This window comes from Phacochoerus africanus, chromosome X (assembly GCF_016906955.1).
Source record: "Phacochoerus africanus isolate WHEZ1 chromosome X, ROS_Pafr_v1, whole genome shotgun sequence".
Taxonomy (NCBI): Eukaryota; Metazoa; Chordata; class Mammalia; order Artiodactyla; family Suidae; genus Phacochoerus; species Phacochoerus africanus.
Window position 1 is genome coordinate 127,118,466 of NC_062560.1, and position 21,403 is coordinate 127,139,868.

The 21,403-nt window shown below is 40.9% G+C and overlaps 1 protein-coding gene across 1 annotated transcript in view; it reads left to right on the plus strand.

The window, feature by feature from the left end:
* Positions 1-21,403, plus strand: part of PASD1 (PAS domain containing repressor 1) — a 62,070-nt gene that overhangs the window by 19,286 nt on the left and 21,381 nt on the right. Inside the window, exon 7 of the mRNA XM_047764273.1 lies at positions 213-298. Within this exon, the coding sequence (XP_047620229.1) occupies positions 213-298 (86 nt within the window). The remainder of the gene's footprint in view (positions 1-212; positions 299-21,403) is intronic.

Genomic DNA, 21,403 nt, shown 5'->3' on the forward strand with positions numbered 1-21,403 from the left:
ATCCTGCATCTACTAGCTCTACGTCTTTGACCACATCATCTGTCTCTAGTCTCCTCAGCTTTCACATCTGTAAAATCGGGTACCTTTCTCACACTGATAGACAGAGGAGGTAGAGATGAGATGGCTTTCAATGCAGTACATCCTGTACACATGTCAGGTATTTTTACTATGTACATACATTTTAAGTATCTAAAATGCCAGTTTTTCTGCAGGAACTTTTCGCCATAAAGGAGGCGGGGAAAGATGGTCCGCCTATGCTTTCAGATTCCCCTGAGGGTCATCTCTCTTCAGACCACAGGTGAGAGGCTAATGTTGACGTAAGTAATGGAGAAATAACACCTATGACTATTTTTTCCATCAAAATGAAAAAAAAAATTGACTCCAGATGAGCAATCTACTAGTTTTGAATTTTCTTTCCCAGCTGGTATAATTCATATTTTTCTAGCTGAATATAAACACAAGTGATTGGCTCTTTATAAAGAAAACAAGCAACCTTAACTGACATTTAATTACTTTCAAATTAAGACAATGCATTTACAAATACACTTGATTGCTCCTTCTTTCTTGAAACACTTTACGTGGTAGAAGAATACATAAGCATCATGGTAACTGCTATTGTACAGGTGTCCCTTTTTTGTGTGAATCTAATCTATTCTTTCACATTTGTTTGTTAACAAATTTTCAGAGAACAAAGAGTCATTCCACTCTTTTGAGTGGGAAAAATGAAAATGCATTCCTAACCCATAGGAAAATGCCAACTTGGGAGATATCATGAAGACCCTGAATACACTCATTGAACAGTCTACCAAGAATCTTTGCAAAATAGAAATGATGTGTAATACTATCTAGTCATTTGCTAGTTGATAAACTCGTAGTAAGTACTAAACACATAGTAAGCCATGATTCTAGACACCGCTCAGTGTAGAATATTGAGACTTGACTATGTTTTCCTTCTCCATTACGACGTATGTGGCTGTGTAAATAAATAACAAAATAATACATTAAAAATGAGCACTACACACCAGCAAGACTTAGCAAAATAAAATAAACAGGCTGAGTTTTTGAGAGGATTCTTCTGATTGCAGGCATGTTCGTGTGAGGTCTGGCAGGGTGAGGGACGTGCAGGCTGTGGTCTCTGTTACGCTTTGGTGGTGGGAGGAGGTGAGGAAGAAGAAGCTGGTGAGGAGTGGAGTTAAACAGGAAATATCTGAGGTTCATCCTTGTCCAGATCTGAGGAACAGGGCAGAATTTTCCCTTCCTGGCAGGAGAGCTCAGAGAGTATTGGCTGAGAACTGTTATCTGAAGCTACACACAGAGAAACAGGACGAAAGACAGAGCTGGCGGACGGTGGCAGTCTTAGCCTTCCCTTTGCTTGGCCTTGTGCAACTCTTGCCAACACAACACTGCATCTGTAATTGTGTGTTGAATGTCGCAGGTTTGTTCATGCCACTATCACCCTCACTCGCTCCAGCAAGATTTTTATTTTATTTTTTGCAGAATCTCAAATTTCTTGTAAATCTTCACCCTTGTATCTCTTATATTGGTGGTTCTTAGGACTTCAGGACATGGGCACGGCCAAGCTTAAGACTAATAGCCTTTCAGTCCTCTTAATGGGCTTTTTTATTCCCAACTGTTCTTGCAGTTCATGCTGTTCTTGTAGCGCATGGACCTCTTAGGCTTGTCCATTTCCTTCATTAGTTCCTCCACTTTGTTTGAAGACCTTTTATTGACTAGCGTGGGAGAGAGGGTGTCTATAAAGCATGACATGTCTAAGCCACGTGAACTCAGAGACACTATTCGACCAGCATGTCTGAGATACAATAGCAGCAAACCACATCTTTTCACCCAGGAGCGCATGACTTAAACATAGCCTTGCATGCAACCTGAAAGCAGATTTATTTGGTGGGCTTGGGTAATGAATTTTGTGTAAATTAGCAGATCATTATTCCAAATATTCAGAGAGTGAGAGTTCAGAGACTGAGGAGACCTGCATTTTATTTCTAAGTAGAGCTTGATTGGATGAAAAATGTTCTGATGCGGAAATGAACCAGCGATTACATCTATGCCGCTGATCTTCACACAAGATAAGAAAAGTGTTTTCTTAAGCCTTACAATCATATCCTTTCTAACATAAGAGGAAATGATCATTACTGGATGCATGTGGTCTAGTTTTATACATTTTGGACCTCAGGAAAATACTTCTACTGTTTCTTCCAAAATTATGCAATGGATTGTTTAGCATGTAGATAGTAAGATGGACAAGTGAGACTATAGGAAAGAACTGATGGATATGATGAAGAAAACTCCGTATCCTTCCAGCCCTCCTTCCCTCTCCTCCAGCACCCTGGTCACTGTTCTGGCCCCAGCCATCTCAGCTCTCACATGATGGGTTGCTGGTGGACCTGGATCATCCACTAGTCTAAGGACCTGTCAGCCTCATCCCTGTCTAGCACAGAGTTTGACATTGAGCAGGCAGAAATGGACGTCTGCTCGGGGACTGACTGATTCATTGATCCTATCGAAATGCTAATCCATTCTGTGCCATGAGACCTCTCAAACTTGGCGCCGTATTGTTATAGATTGGTGGCAGCCAGTATGGCTTTATTTTTTCATAGACTTATTCTTTGTCCTCAGAATATTTTCAGGTAACAAGAAGAAGAGATTCAGGCATTAGTCAGGCATTAGTTTATAGGCACCCTGCATGGTTGTTGATAGTCTGGCTCCCATTTTATTGTCTGAGGGGCGGGGGTGGTTAAAGAAGTAACCAGGCATGAAGGTCATAGGGACCTAGAGCTCTGAGTGCTTTTGGAACTTCCTTTGGTAATTGTAAATGTTCTTTGCCAGTAGCATCCTCCTAAGAGGCTTGAAAGCTTTGTGGGCGCTTTTGAAAGAAACACAAAAGAGGATAATTTAAAATGTTTACAAGAAAGGGTCTGTGTCCGCGTACGATGTCCTTGTATGTTTCAGATTTGAGGCTAAAGAACATTCCATTTCAGGAGAGGGACTCAACAGCTGAGTTTTCCACTAGAGCTACAGATGCCCTGGAGTGGGGGGTCTTGCTCGAATACAGAAAGAAGCAAGGAACATTTCAGAGTTGGTGAGGGGCAGGCACAGCACGGAATACTGTGTAGCCCTTTCTCATCTCCTTACTGCTGGGCTCAGGAAGCATTGTGCTCCTCTTTCAGTTTGTGTGTGGACATGAGACCTTAAGTTCTGTCATAGCATCATCTTCATATAAATGCATTCTGTACTTCATTCTTCACGATGGGATTTCATGTGTATCCAGTCTCCACAAATTGATAAGGTAGATTTTAGATCCACTGTAGTGGTGAGAAAATGCAGTCACTTACACTTTATCCAAAGTCTTGCAGATTGTCTTGGGTTCCTTCCTGTTAGGACGCCGGGTTTAGGAGCTGTGGCTGGTGTGGGACTGCAAGGAGAAAACTCAAGGAGTCATTGGGAAGTACTTGATTGGGGATGTTTCTGAGAGAAAACTTTTCTTTAATTTCATCTTAAATTTAGACGGAGGGAAGAATTAGTAGGGAAGGCGATTACACCGATGAGCCCTAATGCTTTTTACAAAGACAGCATCTTTTTACCCAAAAGTCGAGTAGACGACACTGGCGAATCCAATGCCCAGGGTTTTCAAGGGTTCTTGTAGCTCTGACCTTTGCTGGAGGGGGGGTCGCTGGGGAGACTGTACTTGTCAGCACCTGCACCAAAAAGAATGTTCCTGGCTAGTTCCCCTTTCACCTTGTTGCGGTGAAGAGTTCTCTTGTACAAAGGTGTGAGGAGGATTTTGCAAAGATGTCCGATGGTGCTAATTAGGGAGGGTTGGTTGTATCAGACCGAGCTGACTTCATTCCTTGCAGCTGCCATTTGCTTTGGTTTCTCCACCACTAGATCCCTAGCTTGCCCAGTCTCATCACTCCAGCCCAGTAAAACTTAGTCATACAGCAAATATTTAGCACCTGCCTTGTGGGTGTTTCTGTTCTGGGCTCTGGGGATACTTCAGTGAACGAAAATCCGTATCTTCTTGGAGCTTCCATGTTCTAGTGGAGGAGAAAGAAAATCAAGCGGTAGATCAGAGTAGGTTGGATGGTGAGGAGGGCCAAGGGAAAATATTTAAGCATTGAAGAGAGACAGGGAAGGTTGTAAGGGGAGGTTAAATTGTATTAGATTTTGCCATATGCAGTTGACATTTTCTTTTAGTTTACAAGATGCTGTGATAGTTCCTGTTGTGGCTCAGTGGGTTGGGGACCCAACATTGTCTCTTTAAGGATGCAGGTTTGATTCCTGGCCTCGCTCAGTGGGTTAGGGATCTGGTGTTACCACAAGCTGTGGTGTAGGCAGGTCACAGATTGTGGCTCTGATCTAGCATTGCTGTTGCTGTGGCTGTGGTGTAGGCTGGCAGCTGCAGCTCCGATTCGACCCCTAGCCTGGGAACTTCCACATGCCACAGGTGTGGCCCTAAAATAGCAAAAAAAAAAAAAAAAATGAGTTACTGTCAATTTATGATGGATTTCTGATGGTTAATAGAATAGATATGGTGGCCAGCTAAGGGCTCAGCAAGAAGGTGACTTTATAGTTAAGCCTGAAAGGAATGGAGGAACAAGCCATGTGGATTTGGGAGGAAACATTGCAGATGGAAGGAAGAGCAGATGCAAAGTCTCTGGGGCAGAAGCAATGTCAAGTGTGTTTGAGGAGCCAGTGTGACTGGGGCAGGTTCAGGACGGGCTGACTGGTAGGAAAGGAGCTCAGAGAGGAATGGGAATTAGAACCCAACGAACTTGGGCACGGGGCCCTCTGGTCAAGACAGTGTGAGCGGCTGTGGGGGAGGAAGTGCGAGCAGGTCAGCCGGGCCCTGTGCTTATGGACTCCTGGAGGAGGCCATGCTGGCCTCGCCTGCCCTGACCCCGGCTCTTCAGTCCAGACTCCCTGCTCTTCCTCTGCAGGCTGCTTGGCTGATCCTGGTCCATACCACCTCCTGTCACTTTGGGCAAATACTGTGGAGGACTTGTGTGATGTAGTTACAACCAAACAGAAACAAACCCCTGGGAGTGGGATTTTGTAAGCTACAATATTTGTTATTTTTTTCTCTTAGCTTGGTCACTGCCAAGTTGTGTGATCTTGGAGATGCTTCATTATGTCTCATGCTCCTTAGCTATAAATAATAAGGGTAATTACTGCAGAATATGTATGGCAATGAAATAAGGAAATGAGATCTATCTACCTTGACAAGTAAATGAAATCTATATGCTTTGTAAAATACTGTACAAAGTCAAGTTATTATCAGTTAGGAAGTACTTCCAAATATAGGATAGTTACAATTTAAAACTATCCTCAATTCTTACTGAGCTATAAAGACATTAAGTGCAAAGGGCTACCTGTGAAGCTGGTTTATGGACATGATTTGAAGTCTATGTCTGGTGATTTCTTCAACACTTTTATTTATTTTTCTATTCATTTAAGGTTGTTCTCCTTTTCTGGTTCAAGCCAGTACATTTTAAACCTCCATCTTTATGAGATGGTTCTGTCATGGTCCATGGACACAGGTTGGAAAAAGAATTTCCAGCATAGCAAGGTGAAGAGAAGAAAGATACTTCTGTCTTTCAACTTAATGCTTTTTGGGTTACCTTTTTAATTTTGTAATCTCAGAATATTCTTCACTTTAGTTCCATTAAACACTTTTTTTAACTTTTAAACCCTTTATTTGTATCTTGGCAGGAACTACCCTGCGTGTCTGTCTTTACTCACAACTGTTTATTTGTGGGGCCATGTGCTTTATCATTATTCTCTCCTTCTCTTCCCCTCCCTCCCACTTCTGCCCTGCCTGCCTTCTCTCCCATCTCCTCCTCTGCTCTCCTCCCCCTCTTTTCTCCCTTCTCTTTTTTCTCCCTCTCCCCTCCCCCTGCCTCATTCATTCATTCATGATTTATTTTTTTTTTCATTTGTCTATTCAGTGGATTATGACATTTTGCGTTATTACTTATTTAAATGCTCAAACTGTCCCGGACTAAATGAACGGCATCCCCTTCGATGTGCCTTTCTGATGATTTCCATCATTCTTGAAACATTTCTTCCTTTCTGGCGCTCTGTGATGTTATGGGTTCTGTTAATACTTTCTCCACCTTAGCAATGAAATCAGCTGGTTCTCTGAGACTTAGTCAAAGGGGAACCCTGGCTTCCTTAAGAGCAGCTGCTTAGAAACTGAGATCTGAATACTACTAGGTTCCTTCTTATTGATTTTCTTACTGCTTAAAGGTGTTTTCTTAAGTGGGAAACAAATACACATATACATAGGCATAAAAATTTATATCTACACTTATTTCCATATCTATATGTGTGTGTACCTTTGTGCATTTGTGTATATAAAATAATACAAGCCATGACCTCCTAGGGATACCTGCAAGCCTAAGCCAACACCATGAGGTTCATCCCAGTCTTCCCATTTCCACTTTGGCAACACTTTTCTCCACTTGTCAGAGGGGCCTGGCCCCATTATCCTCAATAGATTTACTTAGTTGCTCAAGTCTAGAATGCACGGAAAATAGTTGTAGAGTTGTCAAGTCATGTTGTTGTGAAAAGCAAACCTCCTCAATTGAGTTCATATTATTTGCATATTTAAGGTCAAGTTTACATATAATGGACAGCACAGATCTTAAGTATGTCATTCCTTGAGTTTTGACAAGTGCGTAAATCCACAGGACCCACATTCTGATCCAGACATCCAATATTTTCACCTCACTAGATAGCTCTTTTGTACCCCTTCCCCGTTATCCCCTCATCTAGAGGCAACCGCTGTTCTGATGTTTTTCACTAAAGGTTAAGTTTTCCTTTACTAGAACTTCATAAAAATCATATGATACATAGTCTGTTGAGTCCATTCTCTTAAACTCAATGTCTCTGACATCCAGCATGTTATGTGTATCAGTGGGTCATTCTCTTTTGTAGCTGAGGGGTATTCTATTCTAGTCCATGGATAGATCACAGTTCATTAGGCAGTTTCCTATCAATGAGCATTTATTTCTAGTTTGTGGTTAGTATGAGCAAAGCTGCAGTGAACCTTTTTTTTTAGGAGCGTTTTTGTGGACATATATTTTCATGTTCATTGTTTTTTATTTTTTTTTTAATTTAATTTTTTTTTTTGTCTTTTTGCTATTTCTTGGGCCGCTCCCGCGGCATGTGGAGGTTTCCAGGCTAGGGGTCTAATCAGAGCTATTGCCGCTGGCCTACGCCACAGCCACAGCAATGCCAGACCCGAGCCTCATCTTCTACCTACACCACAGCTCACGGCAGCGCCGGATCGTTAACCCACTGAGCAAGGCCAGGGGCCGAACCCGCAACCTCATGGTTCCTAGTCGGATTCATTAACCACTGCACCACGACGGGAACTCCCCTGTTTTTTATTATTTTTTTTTAATAGTTATTTCCCCAATACGTTTTTTTCCTACTGCACAGCATGGTGACCCAGTTACACGTACATGTACACATTCTATTTTCGCACATTATCATGCTCCATCATAAGTGACTAGACATAGTTCCCAGTGCTACACAGCAGGATATATTTTCATTTTTAAACTATTAAACATTTATTTGTTACATTATAGAGTACAATTGATTTGTTTTCTCTTGGTGTAAAGTTCTATGGTTTTTAGTACATGCATAAATTTGTGTAACCATGACCATAGTCAAGATAACCAACAGATCCGAAAAGTTCCTTGTGATGTCCCTTTATATGCAATTCTACCTCATCTCACCCCTGACCCCTGTCAACCACTGATTTTTTCTGCACCTCTATAGTTTTGTCTTCCTGAGAATGTCATAGAAATACAGTCGTACAGTGTAAAATCTTTCAAAACTGCCTTCTTTCTGGAGTTCCTGCTGTGGTTCAGTAGGTTAAGGATCTGGCATTGCCGCTGCTGCCATGCAGGTTGCAGTTGTGGCTCTGATTCAGTCCCTGGCCCAGGAACTTCCATATGCCATGGGTGTGGCTGAAAAAGCAAAAAGAAAGTAAAAAAAGATTGGCTTTTTTCCCCCAGCATAATTCCATTGAGATACATTGGAGTGGTTGCATGCATCAATAACTTTTTATTGTTCAGTTGCATTTCATTGTATGATGTCTCACGGTTTAGTGATTCACTTATTGAAGGACAACAGGGTTATTGCTGGGTTTGGAAGTTGTTAATAAAACTGCTGTACACATTGGCGTACAAGTTTTTATGGCCATAAGTTTTCATTTCACTTCTCTAAGGTGTTGATTTATGGTTTTAATTTGCATTGCACTAATGACTGAAGATGTTGAGGGAGTTCCCCGGTGGCTCAACAGGGTAATGATCCAGTATTGTCACTGCTGTGGCTTGGGTTCAGTTCCTGGCCCAGGAACTTCTGCATGCCATAGGCACAGCCAAAAAAAAAATATATAGACATTAAGGATCTTTTCATTTTACTATTCAAATGTTTTGCCTATTTTAAAAATTATGTGTTTTTTTTTCTTATTATTGAGTTTTGAGAATTTTTTGTATATTCTGGATATAACTCCTTTGTCAATTATTTGATGTACAAGTCCTTTCTCCAAGCTGTGGCTTCTTTTTTCATTCTATTAACAGTGTCTTTGTGCAACAAAAGTTTTTAATTTTGAAGGAGGATAATTTTACCATTTTTTTTCTTTGATGGATTCAGCTTTTGTTACCATGTCTAAGAATGCATAGCCAAAGAAAAAGTCACATAGATTTTCTCTTATTTTTTTCTAAACTTTTTATAGTTCTGAGTTTTACATTTGTGTCTGTGATCCATTTTTCATTTATGTTTTTATGAAGTGTGAATTTTAGATTGAAGTTCATATTTTTTAGCCTATGGGTATCCGATGGTTCCAAAATCATTTGTTGTAATACGATCTTGTCCTTCACCTGCTCAAAAGCTTTCAGTGGCTTCCCCTTGCTCTTAGAATAAAATCTACAATCCTGTTGTGTGATCTGTGAGGCATACTGCTCTTATGCCTGCCTAGTCCTGGAATCTCATTTTGGGCCACACTCCCTCTTATCTGTCCTTCTCCAGCTGTACTGGCCTCAGCCTGAAATACTCCTCTGCTATGTTGTCATGTGGTTGGCAGGATGTTCTCTCTTAGGTCCGCGTTGGGCTCTATTCCCCTGGCACCCTGCCCTTTTACTTTGTCATGCTTTTTGCAATTTGTAAGTGTATAGTTATCTTTGGACTATGTGTTCATTGTCTGGATTCCCCATGAAACTGTAAACTGCATGAAACTGTGTTCTCAGGGTCCAGCACTGTGCCTGCCCTCACAAAACTCACTGCCTAGTGGAGGTGGACAAGTAAACCAGAAACTATAATAAAGCCACCATGCCACGTAGATGCCCTGTAACCCTGTGTACCTGTGTTGCTGTTTTCTGCATGGATTAAAATGCCTCTTCCCTTTCTACTCTGTGTGCTCACATCCCCCTCCCCATTGGGGAACCAGTTCCTTCCTCCTCTCAGAAGTCCTTCCTGCTGCCCAGGTTGGAAGAGCTCTCCCCTCTCTGCTTTCTACCTTCCTATTGCCACTCCCCACTTTGCCTTGTGATCATAGGGACCGACTTAGCTCTTCAGCTAGAGAAGCAAAAGCTCCACGTTGCATTCAGCTTATGTCGCTCTCAGTTCAGAAAGTAGCTCATCTTATTCAATTAACTCACTGTCTGAATTCTAGGAGACAAGTGTGTGACTAGCTTATGCGTGGACCTTGCCACTAGAAGCTATGGGGTCTGACTTGTAGAATGAAAAAGGAAAAGAAGTCCATATTTAAAGCCATAGCTCATATCTGCACATCCAACACTTAGGCAAAGTAGGAAAGACACATAAGAAGTTATTTTTCTTTTAACATGTATTGGGACTTGACTGGTTTCTGTTGCTCCATTTCCACAACTGGCTCAGTAGTAGTCCTCTAAAAGTGACAGAAGAAACACGCAGAATGTCACCTTTGAGAAATGAGTAAGAGGGGATTTTAAAGTAGGAAGATCGGGATGCCAAATAAAACATGGGCCATTTAGCAAAACCTTACCATGAACATATGTACCCAGGCCAGGCCCCTGGAACCACTGGCTGTATTAAAAAGAAGTTGGTCTTGCTCTGCTTTGAGATGTAGAAATGTGTGCATTTCCTTCCTTTGAAGTGCTACGTCAGGGGAGTCCTTTTGACTGAAAAGTGATGAACTTTAATTTAAAAAAAAGTTTTTAGACCATTTTATGCTAGAGGACGTTTTTGATAATAGATCAGTATTTTTGATTATCAAATATTTGATAATACGAAAATAATGCTGTCTGAAAGTAACCATGGTAGCAGATGAACTACAAAAACACATCTGAGCTGTCAGTTCCAGTTCGTCAAATACTTGGAGAGTAGGACATACACCCTATGGGACGCTCTGAGGGAAGGCTTGGCCTAAAAGGCTTAGTAGCTAGTGGGAACAGAGCAAACTCTCTTTATATCTTACCACACAGTGCTGCTCTTAGTATAGTCTCTAGTCTGATTTATGAATTTCTCCTGGAATGAATTTTCCACAAATATATGATGGAGAACTGTGTAGCCTTGACATTCACTCTGCCCATGAATGTCTTTAGTGTTAGCAGCTGGCATCCAGGCTGGGTTCCAGGCATGTTCCAGTGACTCACCAACCAACACTATATGTTGCCTTCTCTACATTTGAAAAGGGGGCAGACCACAAAACACTAATCGGATTCTCAAGGTGCCTTCTTATTTGCTTAATATTTCTATGCTGTTCAGAAGAGGCCAATAACAGCAATATTCTTTTCAGGATGATAAAACCTTGAAAAAAAGTTTTTGTGGTTTTTGATGGCCTATGGTATTTTTTTTCATAGCAATAGGGTTTTTGTTTAATTGGTATTTATCTGCTTTCTTTTTATTCTTTGATCTCAGGGCACTTCTCATCATAGATTACTTGCCCTTTGAGGTACAGGGGACATCAGAGTAGTTTTACCATGTTTATGATTTGTATGTGCTTTCAAAGTGTTATGAATATCGTGCATTTCTTGTTTTTCCATTCTGGTGAGGAAATACCACCGAGTGCCATTAGATGTTTTTTGTGTGTTTGTGGAAAACTGGTGTAACCAAAAAGCACATTAGAGAAGTTCAAACTGGCCCTTTAGAGAGTGATGTTTTCTATGAAATAGATGGAGTAAGCCTTTGGTGGAAATTTTCTCATTTGGATGCCATCCTTTGTAAAACATCGAAATGCATGAGGGTTGGAGCATTTGAGTTTTATTTCTTTTTAGTTGTGTATGCATGGTGGTTGGAAGCCAAGTCTCTTAACATATAACTAAGATAAGGATCGAGTTTTCTTAGCTATGTGATGAAGGTCATTACCTACCAAAATATTTTTAAAAGGAATTCCATATTTTAAGTAGTTGAAACTCAACATTTTGCTTTAAATCTTCATATTCTAATATGTAAAATCATCTGAACTATTTTATATAAGATCAGTTATATATCTGCCTAGATATATTAGCTGCAGGTATATCAATTATTTATCACATTTATATCAGCCCACACAAACAGTATGATTTTGAAAGCCACAAGAATCCATGTCCATGGCTTGAGCAGGAAGAATGGAAGATGCTGTTGGGAAAGAAAGTACATTTGGTTTACAGACCCTACGTCATTGTCTACGGGTACCAATCCGCTTTGCACTTTGCCCAGGGAGCAGTGCGGGATGTGACACTCAGAGCAGGGAATCTGAGAGAAGAACTCAGTATTTCTTAAGCCATCTTATTTCATTGTCTGCCTTTCTCCCAACCCTTGCACACGTGCCAACACACACACAGCCCAATCATTCCCCTCCTCTGTCCTTCTTGACCTTGGAGTAATGGATCAGAAAATGCATATTCTTTTTTCCAGAGCTTGAACCTGAAAACTGCCAGGGCCTTTAACATGGGATAGTCTGAATTCCATGTTAGGTTACATAGGATAGTATGTAATATGTAGGATACATTTGCATGAGGTACAAAAATGATTAAAGGGAATCCCACAACAATTTCCTCGGTAGTTTTGACTAAAAGGGCAAAATGGCCATGACAGCTCTAAAGCAAGGGTATACCCCCATGACACAGGGTCCACTTGCTGGCTATAATACCCTGATAGATGCTATTACAGATGGTATTGATAGGTGGTCATCTGTTTGGGGGCGAGTTCTCTTCCTTTTCATATACAATAGGAAAAAAGGGAATCTGGTCATTAGGATGCCCAAGGGTAAGTGGGTTCACTCAACTCTAAGGCTTTGAAGCCTATACAGTCCAGTTTATCCCACAAAATTGTGTCAGGGGCTTTATTGTTGAGTAGAACATCCAGAGGTTTTTCTTTAATCCTTTGTTCGTTTCAGTTAATTTTAAAATTTTATTTTGCTGGGGAGGAAATTTTCAGACTCCTGACAACATTGGGCAGCCTCAAAATACCAATCAAAATCAGCCTTCCAGTCAGTTCTGAAGATTTTTGAGCTATTACAGTCCAACTTGTTTTTAAGGAAACTAAGTCTGGGTATTGCCAAGTTCTCCATCCTGGCCATTGATATTCTAAATTGCTTTTGGTCAGGTCAGTCCATTCAGCTAGAAATGTGCCTAAGGAAGGAGCAAGGGTATTTCCTCCAGATGGGCTGGAGTCTCTGTAGGCAGCAGCAGGGTGCCTTCAAAATGCTTAGATAACTGGGACCCAGAGTGCTTTCCTCTCAAGAACAATTTTCCATCAGCTTAAAAAGCTTACAGCACAAATGGCTCAATTCAAACAGTTTACAAGCCAATCCAGCCAATCCTAAGGAAACAGCTTGGTCTTGGAGGAGCCAGGCTGAAGGCCTTTTCCTTTAACCAGCCTGCAGAAAACAGCCGTTTTAAAGGAACAGGCTGAAGGCCAAGCCTGCCTGGTGTTACTGCAGGGCCAGGGAAGGAGCACACATTTATAGGGAAAGGAAGCTGGAGGGCGCTGGGGAACAAAGAGGCCAGCGCTTATCATTGGCTGGTCCTTGCCAGGAAAGAACAGCAGCCTTTCTTCTTCTTGTCGCACCCTGCTATCCCCACAGGGTGGGACAGCGCCCCCTTCTGCTCTCCCAACACAATGTAACTCAAGTTTCTGCTTATTAATTTTTTTATAGACCTTACACATTATTCACCTTATGGAGCTTCATCTTCCTCATCTGTAAAGTGGGGATAATGACAGGACACATCATTGAGTTATTTTAGGATCCAAAAGGATAATATATGTACAGTACCTACCACACAGTAGGAACTCAGTAAGTGATGGTACCTCCCCTGCCAGATGTGAGATTGGTGGTGGGTAGGGTGTACGGTTAGTTAGCAGTGGCCACATGATAAGTGAAAGTGATGATGGAACGCTCACTTCAAGTTACTGATTTTTCTGAACTGATCAAAGTCATCTCCTTTGCCTATGTGCCTTTGGATGAGGTTCCTGAAATAAACTAGTTCCATCTTCAGATAATGTAAGGCTGTTAGGATGATATTCTCCAATGATTTATTCATTGCAAGGTGTTATATTGAAAGGGGAGAAATGTTTTAAAAGTACAGTAGTTATTTTGTATTAGGAGGGATCAGTTTGTACATTCATTCGGGGTTATTCGTAAGAGTGCACCTCATGCAGTTTCCTGTCACCACAAACACCCCTCTTCCTCTCCTGAAGGAGAGTATTGGTCTAGGTGATGTATAGCAATAGCAACTCTTTTTCTTTTTCTTCTTTGGCCACACCCATAGCACATGGAAGTTCCCGGGCCAGGGACTGAATCCGAGCCACAGCTGCAACCTACACCACAGCTGCAGCAATGTTGGGTTCTTAACCCATTGCACCAGGATGGGATCTCCAGCAATAGCAACTCTTGTGTGAACACTGGAGAGTCTGCCTCCTGGCTCTGAGGAACAAATGATAGCTCATGCAGAACTCATCCCCGAGGAACACATTTTCTGGGAGAGAGAATTCAAGTCATTAAAGAACCTTTTTAAAGCAAAGTACACTATTCTACATCCCCAATCATATATTTCACTGGAGAAGAAACTTAGAGGCATATGGAGCCATGCAAGGGAGAAAGGCTAATGAGGGCATTGTCAGGATCATGTTGGACTGTAGAGATTACCAAAGCACTTTTTCCAAATATTGTTTTATCTTTACAAGCCCCTGACAAGGTACGTAGTATGAGTCTCACTTTAACAGCAGGAGACTGGGGTTCAGGGAAGTTAAGAGACTTGCTCTAGGTCTCACAGCTAGGAAGTATCTGAGCTGAGGTTTGAACCAAGTGTGGGTGACCACACGTTCTCTCCATCTTCCATGGCAGCTCTGACATACCGGGCACAATGGTGGTGACCGGGAAAGCAGGAGGCCATCGCAGGCATGATCCCACTAGAGAGCATATTGACTCTTGGGGAGAGTTAGGCTCTGGAGATGCTAGTACCGGTGCAGTTGTCAGGGACGACCGAGATGTAGTTGGGCTTGAAAGAAAAAAGGATGCCCCCAACTTGACTCAAGATTTCACATTTCAGACAAGGAGAGGTACAGGGTTTCCTCTGTGGGCCTACAGACTAGCTTTGGTTAGGATAATCTTAAAAATTAGCTCCTTAAACTTTGGTCATAACCTGCAACCAAGAAGGGAAATCTGATTTTCCTTTCTTCCATCGCTTCAGATTAGATCATCTGAGCTGTAAGTTAAACAAACAGAGACATTTAGGATTATATTTGTACTGTCATCAGTTTCCTGACTCTCTGCCACGACTATTCAAAACACACCTTAGTTTGTACTGCATTGACGTATGAAAGGACAGTATTCATTGGATGTCTTTTTCATATTTACAGTTTCATTTATATAGCAAGTAGAAGTCGATGCTTTTTGGAGCCAAGAACAACCTTCCATTAAAGTAATTCAGCAGTGTTGAGTACTTTACCAATGAATATCAAACCTCGGGAAAAGATTTAAAATGGAGAGAGGGCGAAAAACATTAAGGGCCCAATTTCAGAGTAACATTTTGAAATTTTACATAATGAGACGGAGGAACTTTTCTTCGTAAAATTAGAAAGTGTCCTTTTCATGTAAATACACGTAGGAAAGGGTTCTTTGATCATTTTCTTTCTTTCTGAAAATTAACTGATGCAATTTGGAAAAGGAAGGTTCCATTTGTATCTGTTCTGATCCAGAGACCAGCAATGGATGTGACTGGTTAGGTATGAAAGACTCCTTAATGCTTTTCGTGAACAATGGATGTGTGTATTTGTTATTTGTACATTCTGATTTGAAGTCAAATATTTGCCATCTGTTTTGACATATATAGAAGCATGAAATGTAAATTCATGGAAGAATTGGGAAAACTTTGCTTTTCTTTATATTTTTAATGTTCAAACCAATGGATTTAAAGCAAAACCTAAATGCATCGCAATGTTTTGTTGTCAAATTTAGTGTCTTGTGCAGTAACTCCCACTGCATCCTTTGAATATAAAACTGTTGCGTGATGACAGAAATACTCCTTAATCTGTTCTGTTTAGTACAGTAGCCAATAGCCACATACAGCTACTGAACTGTTAAGATGTGTGCTGTGAAGTGAAGAACTAAATTTTAAATTGTATTCAATTTTGACTTTAATTGAGCCACATGTAGTTAGTGCTACCATATCAGACACTCATTCACATGCTGTTTATCTCAGGTATAAAGATGTTTACTATTCAGAAGTCAATATGGAGTCATTTAATTGCTTTTAAGGAACAGATGGAAGCCTCAGCTTGTCCTTGGAAATAATTGTGTCAAGCCACCTAGGCCTGGGGTGAGGGATGTGTGGATATTTTAATGAGTGGACTGGTCAGCTTGTTTGTTCCTTTATGTACTCAGCAAATATTCATGAATACACCTAGTAAGTGCTCTTCATTGTGGTAGGTGCTGAGGATACAAGAAGTTCAAAGGATACGCATTGCCATCAAAAAACTCACCAGGTAGCAAAGGCAGGCAGAAAATTCCAACAGACTTTCCTACAAAACAAAAGAGAGTTAAGAGGGAAAAGTCAAAGATACGTTGCAGGTTTTAGTCTTGAATGACCAGGTGGAGGGTAGAACTATTCACCAAGATAGGAGACACTGAAGGAAGTTGGGGAGTGAAGAGAAGGAAGAGGAGCTGGAAGCGGAGGAGTCTGTTTGGACCATGTTGAGTTGAGGCATCTGTTAGACATCCAGACTGCATGTCCTAAAGGCAGTTTGATCTATGGGTCTCCAGGTCAAGGAGAGGTTTTGAGATAGAGATGTTGGCATTGCCCCTTGTTGAAGCCAGTGGACAAAATGTGGTTAGCAAGGGAGGTAAGAGAAAGAAAGAAGAGAATGTGAAGAACAATCTTGAAGAAATACCAACTCTTATTTTTTTTTTGTCTTTTGTCTTTTGTTGTTGTTGTTGCTATTTCTTGGGCCGCTCCCACAGCATATGGAGGTTCCCAGGCTAGGGGTTGAATCGGAGCTGCAGCGGACGGCCTACGCCAGAGCCACAGCAACGCGGGATCCGAGCCGCATCTGCACCCTACACCACAGCTCACGGCAACGCCGGATTGTTAACCCACTGAGCAAGGGCAGGGACCGAACCTGCAACCTCATGGTTCCTAGTCGGATTCGTTAACCACTGCGCCACGACGGGAACTCCCTTTCTTTTTTTTTTTTGTCTTTTGTCCAACTCTTATTAACTAAGAAAACATTCTGTTAGACTAAGGCTTATAAATTTAGTTAAAGACAGAAAATACTGAAAATGTAAAGATTAACATTTTAGGAATATTATTTTTAAATAATGTAGGGTTAAATTTATAAGCAACTCTGTTTATTTTATTTTATTTTATTTACCTACTTATTTATTTATTTATTTACTTATTTTTATAATTTTTTTATTTTCCCACTGTACAGCAAGGGGGTCAGGTGATCCTTACATGTATACATAAGTACATTTTTTTCCCCCACCCTTTGTTCTGTTGCAACATGAGTATCTAGACAAAGTTCTCAATGCTATTCAGCAGGATCTCCTTGTACATCTATTCTAAGTTGTGTCTGATAAGCCCAAGCGCCCGATCCCTCCCACTCCCTCCCCTCCCATCAGGCAGCCACAGGTCTCTTCTCCAAGTCCATGATTTTCTTTTCTGAGGAGATGTTCATTTGTGCTGGATATTAGATTCCAGTTATAAGTGATATCATATGGTATTTGTCTTTGTCTTTCTGGCTCATTTCACTCAGTATGAGATTCTCTAGTTCCATCCATGTTGCTGCAAATGGCATGATGTCATTCTTTTTTATGGCTGAGTAGTATTCCATTGTGTATATATACCACCTGTTCCGAATCCAATCATCTGTCGATGGACATTTGGGTTGTTTCCATGTCCTGGCTATTGTGAAGAGTGCTGCAATGAACATGCGGGTGCACGTGTCTCTTTTAAGTAGAGTTTTGTCCGGATAGATGCCCAAGAGTGGGATAGCGGGGTCATATGGAAGGTCTATGTATAGATTTCTAAGGTATCTCCAAACTGTTCTCCATAGTGGCTGTACCAGTTGACATTCCCACCAGCAGTGCAGGAGGGTTCCCTTTTCTCCACACCCCCTCCAGCACTTGTTATTTGTGGATTTATTAATGATGGCCATTCTGACTGGTGTGAGGTGGTATCTCATGGTAGTTTTGATTTGCATTTCTCTTATAATCAGCGATGTTGAGCATTTTTTCATGTGTTTGCTGGCCATCTGTATATCTTCTTTGGAGAAATGTCTATTCAGGTCTTTTGCCCATTTTTCCATTGATTGATTGGTTTTTTTGCTGTTGGGTTGTATAAGTTGTTTATATATTCTAGAGATTAAGCCCTTGTCGGTTGCATCATTTGAAACTATTTTCTCCCATTCTGTAAGTTGTCTTTTTGGTTTCTTTTTGGTTTCCTTTGCTGTGCAAAAGCTTTTCAGTTTGATGAGGTCCCATGGGTTTATTTGTGCTCTAATTGCTATTGCTTTGGGAGACTGACCTGAGAAAATATTCATGATGTTGATGTCAGAGAGTGTTTTGCCTATGTTTTCTTCTAGGAGTTTGATGGTGTCCTGTCGTATATTTAAGTCTTTCAGCCATTTGGAGTTTATTTGTGTGCATGGTGTGAGGGTGTGTTCTAGTTTCATTGCTTTGCATGCAGCTGTGCGGGTTTCCTAGCAATGCTTGCTGAAGAGACTTTCTTTTTCCCATTTTATGTTCTTGCCTCCCTTGTCAAAGATGAATTGACCATAGGTGTCAGGGTTTATTTCCGGATTCTCTATTCTGTTCCATTGGTCTGTCTGTCTGTTTTGATACCAGTACCACACTGTTTTGATGACTGTGGCTTTGTAGTATTTCTTGAAGTCTGGGAGAGTGATGCCTCCTGCTTGGTTTTTGTTTCTCAGGATTGCTTTGGCGATTCTGGGTCTTTTGTGGTTCCATATAAATGTTTGGATTGTTTGTTCCAGTTCTGTGAAAAATGTCCTGAGTAATTTGATAGGGATTGCATTGAATCTGTAGATTGCAACTCTGTTTATATCTAAGCTACTTGATACTGAAAGTCTAAACAGTGAGAAACACCTGTTAGATATTTTGTAGCCCCATCGTGCACACAAATGATTGAATTTTCAAGCTCATTAACTAGCTGTTTATTCTATTTAAATCAATACTTCCTAAATATTACTTTGATACCAAAATATGTTTCAAACTTTTCATAATTTTCTACCTATATGATAGAAGTAAAATGAAATTTTTGGCTGTGTCCTGTGAAATGTAGAATGGAAAATTTTCAGGAGTTCCTGTCGTGACTCAGCAGAAACAAATCTGACTAGTATCCATGAGGACACAGATTCGATCCCTGGCCTCATTCAGTGGGTTAAGGATCTGGTGTTGCCCTAAGCTGTGGTGTAGTTCTCAGATGTGGCTCAGATCTGGCGTTGTTGTGGCTGTGGTATAGGTGGGCAGCTGCAGCTACGATTCAACCCCTCGTCTGGCAACCTCCATATGCTGCATGTGCAGCCCTAAATAGACAAAAAATAAAATAAAAGAATGGAAAATTTCTCTCCATTGGATCAGTATTCACTTTTTGAAACCATGCAGAGTAATCCAATTATTCTATTCATTTTCTCCAGGCACACCTTGGCGATATTGCAAATTTGGTTTTGTACCAATGCAGTAAAGAAAATAACACAATAAAGTGAATCACACAATTTTTTTTGCATCCCCAGTGCATATAAAATTTATATTTACACTATACATCATAGTCTATTAAGTGTGCAATAGCAGAACGTCTAAAGAGTAATGCACATATCTTAATTGAAAAATATTTTATTGCTAAAAAAATGCTAATCACCACCTGAGTCTTCAGTGAGTTGTAATTGTTTTGCTGGTGGAGGGTCTTGCCTTGATGTTGATGGCTGCTGACTGATTAGGGTAGTGGTTGTTGAAGGCTGGGGAGGCTGAGGCAATTTCTTAAAATAAGACAATGAAGTTTACCACTCTGATTGACTTTTCCTTTCATGAACAGTTTCTGTATAGCATGAATTGCTATTTCATAGCATTTTACCCACAGTACAACTTGTTTCAAAATTGGAGTCAGTCCTCTCAAACCCTGCTGCTGCTTTATCAACGAAGTTGATGTCATATTCTAAATCCCTTGCTGTCATTTCAACAATCTTCACAGCATCTTCACCAGGAGTAGATTCTGTCTCAAGGAACCACTTTCTTTGCTTATTTCTAAGAAGCAGGTCCTCCTCCATTGAAGTTTTATCATGAGGTTGCAGCAATTCAGTCAAATCCAAAGGCTCCACTCCCGATTTTAGTTTTCTGGCTGTTTCCACCACATCTGTAGTGGTTTCCTCCACTGAAGTCGTGAATCCCACAGAGTCATCCATGAGAGTTGGAATCAGCTTCTTCCAAACTCCTGTGAATGTTGATATTTTGACCTCTTCCCATGAATCACAAATGTTATTATTGGCATCTAGAATAGTGAGTCCTTTCCAGAAGGTTTTTTATTTCCTTTGTCCAAATCCATCAGAGAAATCACTATGGCAGCCATAGCCTTATGAAATGTATTTCTTTTTTTGGGGGGGGGTTGTTTTTTGTCTCTTTGTCTTTTGGCTACACCCATGGCATGCAGAAGTTCTAGGACAAGGGATCAAACCCATACCACCACAGTGACCTGAGGCACAGAAGTGATGATGTTGGATCCTTAGTCCCTGGTCCATCAGGTATATTTTTTAAAAAATAAGACTTGAAAATCGAAATGATTCCTTGAACCATGAGCTCCAGAATGGATGTTGTGTTGGCAGGCATCAAAACAACATGAATCTCATTGTACATCTCCGTCACAGCTCTTGGGTGACCAGGTGCATTGTCAACGGACAGTCATATTTTGAAAGGAATCTTTATTTCTGAGCAGTAGGTCAGAACAACTACACTGTTGTAGGTTTAAAATATTCAGTAAACCATGCTGTAAACAGATGTGCTATCATCCAGGCTTTTTTGTTCCCTTTAGAGAGCAAAGGTAGAGTAGACTTAGCATCATTGTTAAGGGCTCTAGGATTTTCCAAATGGTAAATGAGCACTGGCTTCAATTTAAAGTCACCAGTTGCATTAGCTCCATGTTAGTGATCTCATATGATATTTGTCTTTTTCTGTCTGACTTACTTCAGTCAATATAATTTCTTGGTCCATACATGTTGCTGGAAATGGCATTATTTCATTTTGGGTAGTATTCCATTGTATATATGTACCCCATCTTTAGTCATTCATTTGTCGATGGACATTTAGGTTGCTTCCATGTCTTAGTTATTGTAAATAGTGCTGCAATGAATATAGGGGTGCATGTATCTTTTTGAATTATGACTTCTCTGGATATAAGCCCAGGAGTGGGATTGCTGGGTCCCCAAACAAAAGAATCAACCTGTCTTTTGAAGCTTTGAAGCCAGGCATTGACCTCTCCTCTCTAGCTATCAAAGTCTTAGGTGGCATCTTCTTCCAATTTAAGTTTGTTTCATCTGCATTGAGAATCTGATCACTAATGATCTGAGCTAGATCTCCTGCATGACTTGCTGCAGATTCTACATCAGCCCTTGCTGCATGACCTTGCACTTTTATGCTATGGAGATGGCTTCTTTCTTTAAACTTCATGAACGAAACTCTGCGAGCTTCAAAATTTTCTTCTGCAGCGTCCTCACCTTTCTCAGCCTTCATAGAACTGAAGAGTTAGAGCCTTGCTCTGGGTTAGGCTCTGGATTAAGGGAATGTTGTGGCTGGTTTGATCTTCTATCCAGATCACTAACACTTTCTCCACATCAGCAATGAGGCTGTTTCACTTGCCTACCGTCTGTGTGTTCACTAGAGTGGCTCTTTTAATTTCCTTCAAAA